The sequence below is a fragment of the Caenorhabditis briggsae genome (genome assembly GCF_000004555.2).
Source record: "Caenorhabditis briggsae complete genome, chrX, whole genome shotgun sequence".
NCBI classification, from domain to species: Eukaryota; Metazoa; Nematoda; class Chromadorea; order Rhabditida; family Rhabditidae; genus Caenorhabditis; species Caenorhabditis briggsae.
In genome coordinates this window covers 12,943,050-12,948,403 of record NC_013491.2, presented here as the reverse complement: position 1 = coordinate 12,948,403, position 5,354 = coordinate 12,943,050, and the positions used below count along the sequence as shown (strand labels likewise).

At 37.0% G+C, this 5,354-nt stretch overlaps 2 protein-coding genes across 2 annotated transcripts in view; one reads left to right on the top strand and one right to left on the bottom strand.

The window, feature by feature from the left end:
• Positions 1 to 649: 649 nt before the first annotated feature.
• CBG16687 lies at positions 650 to 1,243 on the bottom strand (the record flags this gene model as incomplete). The annotated part of the gene is made up of 3 exons (XM_002644991.1): positions 650 to 804; positions 1,001 to 1,102; positions 1,159 to 1,243. The coding sequence occupies 3 exons, from the start codon at positions 1,241 to 1,243 to the stop codon at positions 650 to 652; spliced, it is 342 nt and encodes a 113-aa protein (XP_002645037.1).
• A 3,526-nt stretch (positions 1,244 to 4,769) lies between these two features.
• Positions 4,770 to 5,354, top strand: part of CBG11049 — a gene marked incomplete at both ends in the record, with an annotated part of 8,215 nt that continues 7,630 nt past the window's right edge. The window contains one exon of the mRNA XM_045239961.1: positions 4,770 to 4,841. Coding sequence (XP_045100858.1) covers positions 4,770 to 4,841 — 72 coding nt within the window. The remainder of the gene's footprint in view (positions 4,842 to 5,354) is intronic.

Here is a 5,354-nt window from a genome sequence, read left to right as displayed (position 1 = left end):
ACCAACTTTGGATGGCATAAACTACTGTAGAATTAGTAGGATAATGCTGAACATTGCAAAGTGTACTTAACGAAAATAAAGCTTCAATTTTGTAGTTGACAACTTTTTCCCAAAGTTCATCTAAACGAGATATAACGCTTCATACCAGTCAAATGCTTCCAGAACTAAATTCAGAGTCTTGAAACTTTTAAGCGGTATATCCGAATTGGATAAATTTCTAAAAAAAGTTGTCAATTACGAAATTGAAGATCTTTTCTGTTTAGGTAGACTTAAACATTTTCAGACAAGTCGCTGATAGAAACTCGATCTATAGTGCACTTCGAGCTAAACTATCTCAGTCCCTATCGGAAATATCAAAAATTTGTCAACTGATGAAATGTTCATCAAAATATCAGCAATCTTTTCTTTGTTGACACATTTTTGATATCTCCAATAAAAACCGAAATAATTGAGCTCAAATTCTGCGTATAGGGTGGGCTTCTATCAGAGAAAACACAGAATTTTTTAATTTTGATCACAGAAATCATACCTTTGAGACTGTGAATGTTGTGCTCCAAGCTTAGAATTCTCGAATCTCGTTGCTCAATTGCCTGCTTCAATGACATTTCATATGCTTTTGCTTGGTTCATCATCGTCTCCTTTTTTCTCATTAATCTCTCAAATTGAAATTACGAGTTTCCAAAAAGTGATTTCGCTCGTATCCCATAGCTCGAATTTTTAGAATTTCCTTCTGGTGTGAGTCCACAATCAAACGATATTCGTCGAGTTGGTTCATGAGCTTCTTGACTTCCAGTTCTTTTTCACCTGGAATAAAAAGTTTGAAATACTGTGAAACCTGTTAACTTTGAGCCGATATACATATCTCGATTACTGTCAAGGATATGAAAAAGTGTTCAACTGAAAAATTGTTTATCATAATATCACAAACATTTTATCAATCGACACATTTTTGATATCTTGCATAGAAATGAGATAATAGAGCTATCTTACGAAATCTTACCGGAATATCTCAATTCTTCATAGCATTCGTTTCTGGAGCCATCGAGATTTTGAGAGCAGTTATGAACGGTGTCTTCGAGTTGGCGGATTTTGAAATTTAAATCTGAAAAAAAGGAACTTTCAAATTTCTGAGACTCAAAAATAACTACAAAACTTCACATTGTGCACATGAACCCACCATCCCTGGAGTCTTATGAGGAATTGGCTTGATTTCTGGCTGCGCTGAGCTTGGTGAGTAGCTCATTTCTGGAAATTTTCATAAAAAGATAACAGATGAAAAAAAAAACGGAAGGCAAAAAAATCGATTTCATGTTTTTTCGAGAACAAAATAAGTTTTGCTTCCCAAAAAATATATCAAAATTTTGAGCTCAAATTAGAGATCACATTTTTTTCACCAACTATTTTTGATCTACATCCCTTTCCCGTAATTCCAACTGCTGTTTTGGAGCGGAAAACTCGGTGTTTGGAGAAAAAAAAAGTGGAATAATATTAGAGACGTTTGTCGTTACAAAAGTTTGCCGTTCCTAACGTTTACCGTAAAATTGCGCAGCAGTGTTTTTGCGCGCGCAACGTGCGCGTAGCGGCTCGATATGATTTTGAGCGCGCAGGAAAAACTAAAAGAGATATCAAAAAACTATGAACGGCATTTGATTCACAACCAAAAATAATTTCTAGAGACAAAGTTTTATGAATTCAGCGCTTCTCCGTTCCATGCACCATCTAAAAACCGATATGTAAGCCGGCAATATTTTTAAGACATTCTAGATTTTTTGATATTCCAGTGGTAGTTTTCATGAGAAAACTTTTCGAAAGTGCCAAACATCAATCTAAAAAAATATTTTTAGTTGGTTTAGTCAAATAACACCGAGTTCTGGTAGTTTTCAGATCAAAAATTGGCTGTCGTTTTATCAGTATATTGGTGGGGTCTAATAGTGTCTACACCACAATGGACATTATTCTCCACTTCTCGGGTAGTGAGATATGCTTAACGTTTTTCGCCCTAATCATTTTCATTTTTGGACTACCATTATATTTATATTTCCAACTCACCGGAATACTGCTGAAATCCATTACCGATTAGTGGAGGTAAACAACGAAGATGTGCTTTTTTAAAAACCGTCACCGCTTTGCTTTATCTATTCGAAAGATAAGAATTCTGGTTAGACGAAAATTCCCCGTCAAAAAAGCAAACGTGCTTAGGTTTATTTTGTTGCATTAAACACTGGGATTGAAAGGGACCCATCTCAAACCTAGCTGGATATATCAAGTACATCTGTGGCAAGCCTTTTATCAAAAAGTTATGCATTGGAAACTTTCGGGAACGTATAAAAAGTGGGAGATATTGACCACACCTTTTAGCTCAACACAACTTTGTTTCATGTGTGGCCCCTGTTTCAATCTTCTCATCTTGCGTTTCACACATAAATGGTGTAATCAAACCATTTCCGGTGATGATATATGGATAATGTATAATTACAATAAACGACAAACCCAGACCGATCTCGCTGGACATCGTTAGAAAATTCTGTGTTGTTCACCAAATAGCCCGAGTGATGCACTTTCTGACTATAATTTATTTAGCCGTTTCCATCTCCATCTTGCTTGAAAAACATTCGCCTCAAAAGGGGATTACAAAAATGGGTTGACTTGATTTTCTTTTCGCTGCCACCGGGGGTATAGATAGGAGACACCCATAATTTGATAACAATGGTCAGTACCTCCAATTTATGCGACATCGTTTTGACCTTTTTTACATTTAATGTGTTTGATGATTTCCGAACAACGTAATGGTAACCACCAAAAAAGAATATGTGGAGAATTTGTATACGGGAGGGAGAGGAAAAATTAAAAAAAAAGTTTATTAAAAGTCATTGTCAAGATATAGATGAGTTTGAGAAATTTGGCAGGGGTTATTATTAAAACGAACATAAGAATCGAGAAACGAACAAAACATTTAAATTTAGACTTCGAACGTTTCAACCATCTGCGTATCCCAATTTAGTTTTCAGGGCGCTGACCATGGAGAAGATCGGCTTGATGAAGTTCTATTGAGCAGCACGTGCTTTTTGTCCCTGCTGAGATACTCGCTTGACCTCAACTCCTTCATCATCCGAGCCGACTCCTATTTCTCCAGTAAGGAGATCCTCGCTGATGTCTTCGTTCATGGCGAGACGACACATCAAAATGGTGGCCTTCCTCTCGAAGTAAGAAATAAGCTCTTTAGTCCTTGAACATCTTTCGCACTTGCGATTTGTCTCCAAGTTCCCCAAACTTTCTCGTGGATGCTGCTCTCTCCGGATTCACTGAAGATAAAAGGAAATTAACTAAAAAAATTTTCAAATAGCATGGTTTTCTGAAACAAATAGGATGAATAAAACGTGAAGTGTTGTGTGGTTTGTCTCTGGTTTGTTTTTTGGAGAATTTCACTCACCTTTATTCAAAAAGTTCAAAGAATTGAATACTCTGTACGATTTCTTGTGAATATAGATATAGAGAATACTCAGGAAAATAAATAAGGAATTCTCCAAAATCCATTCACTTACAAAGTGTTTGGAGAGCCCTCAGAAATATTAGACGCCTATTCAGTCAAGTCGTCATAGCATAGAGTGAGTGAAAAGCTGTTTCGAACGCGAAAGGGCCAGTCGGAAGTCCGACTAATTTGTCTTGATTAGAGAGAGTTTCTGGGTCTCTTTTTTCTTAACAATCTCCGAGTTGTGCCACCTGCTATTTCATAATGTGTGTGTGCGTGTGGGTGTGGTGGTCCACCACACAATACGCTAATCTTGTGCACCTTTCCAGTTGCCAATTTGTAATAATACTCTTGGTTGGGAAGGGGCATAAACATCATTACTCGCAGACAGGTAGAGCACATGTATTCTATTATAGCTCCTCGAAACCATCACACATAACCAAGTGTTTAGCCATTCGATGAAATGTGAAATTTTAACAGGAGTGATGATGCGACATTTAATTTCTGACCAAAAGCTGGCCAAGTGGACGTCCATCAGATGTTAGTCGGGGTTTAGAAGTGTTGCGTCGTGCGGCGCGTTCTTTTTTCTTGATGGCAAAACTGAATAGAATATTATCGCTTCGAAGTTCAATAATCTTTGACCCAATTCTTGAACTTGACAGATCAATTTGAAAGTCGATAAAAACACCGTTTATATTCTTTTGACAAGTTTATGGATCGATGAATTAAAATTATATTTCAGAAAGTATGTTCAAACACGTGAAAATATAATGTTTGAACATACTCTCTCAAATATAATATTTTTATTTAGTCGGACTTCCGACTGGCCCTTTCGCGTTCGAAACAGCTTTTCACTCACTCTATGCTATGACGACTTGACTGAATAGGCGTCTAATATTTCTGAGGGCTCTCCAAAAACTTTGTAAGTGAATGGATTTTGGAGAATTCCTTATTTATTTTCCTGAGTATTCTCTATATCTATATTCACAAGAAATCGTACAGAGTATTCAATTCTTTGAACTTTTTGAATAAAGGTGAGTGAAATTCTCCAAAAAACAAACCAGAGACAAACCACACAACACTTCTCGTTTTATTCATCCTATTTGTTTCAGAAAACCATGCTATTTGAAAATTTTTTTAGTTAATTTCCTTTTATATTCAGTGAATCCGGAGAGAGCAGCATCCACGAGAAAGTTTGGGGAACTTGGAGACAAATCGCAAGTGCGAAAGATGTTCAAGGACTAAAGAGCTTATTTCTTACTTCGAGAGGAAGGCCACCATTTTGATGTGTCGTCTCGCCATGAACGAAGACATCAGCGAGGATCTCCTTACTGGAGAAATAGGAGTCGGCTCGGATGATGAAGGAGTTGAGGTCAAGCGAGTATCTCAGCAGGGACAAAAAGCACGTGCTGCTCAATAGAACTTCATCAAGCCGATCTTCTCCATGGTCAGCGCCCTGAAAACTAAATTGGGATACGCAGATGGTTGAAACGTTCGAAGTCTAAATTTAAATGTTTTGTTCGTTTCTCGATTCTTATGTTCGTTTTAATAATAACCCCTGCCAAATTTCTCAAACTCATCTATATCTTGACAATGACTTTTAATAAACTTTTTTTTAAATTTTTCCTCTCCCTCCAAACAGAGAAACTTTGAGCTGAATTTGAGAGGTTCTTATGCGAGTTAGCAAAAATACGTCAACTGAAGAAATGTTAACAACACTCGTGCTAAGATTTTATCAGTTGACAGATTTTTGATAGCCCTTACAGAAACCGCGATAAATAAGATCGCAACGAAACTTTCGGAACAGACGGCCGTCTTCCGTCACACAAAGAAACTTTGAGCTGAATTTGAGAGGTTCTTATGCGAGTTAGCAAAAATACGTCAA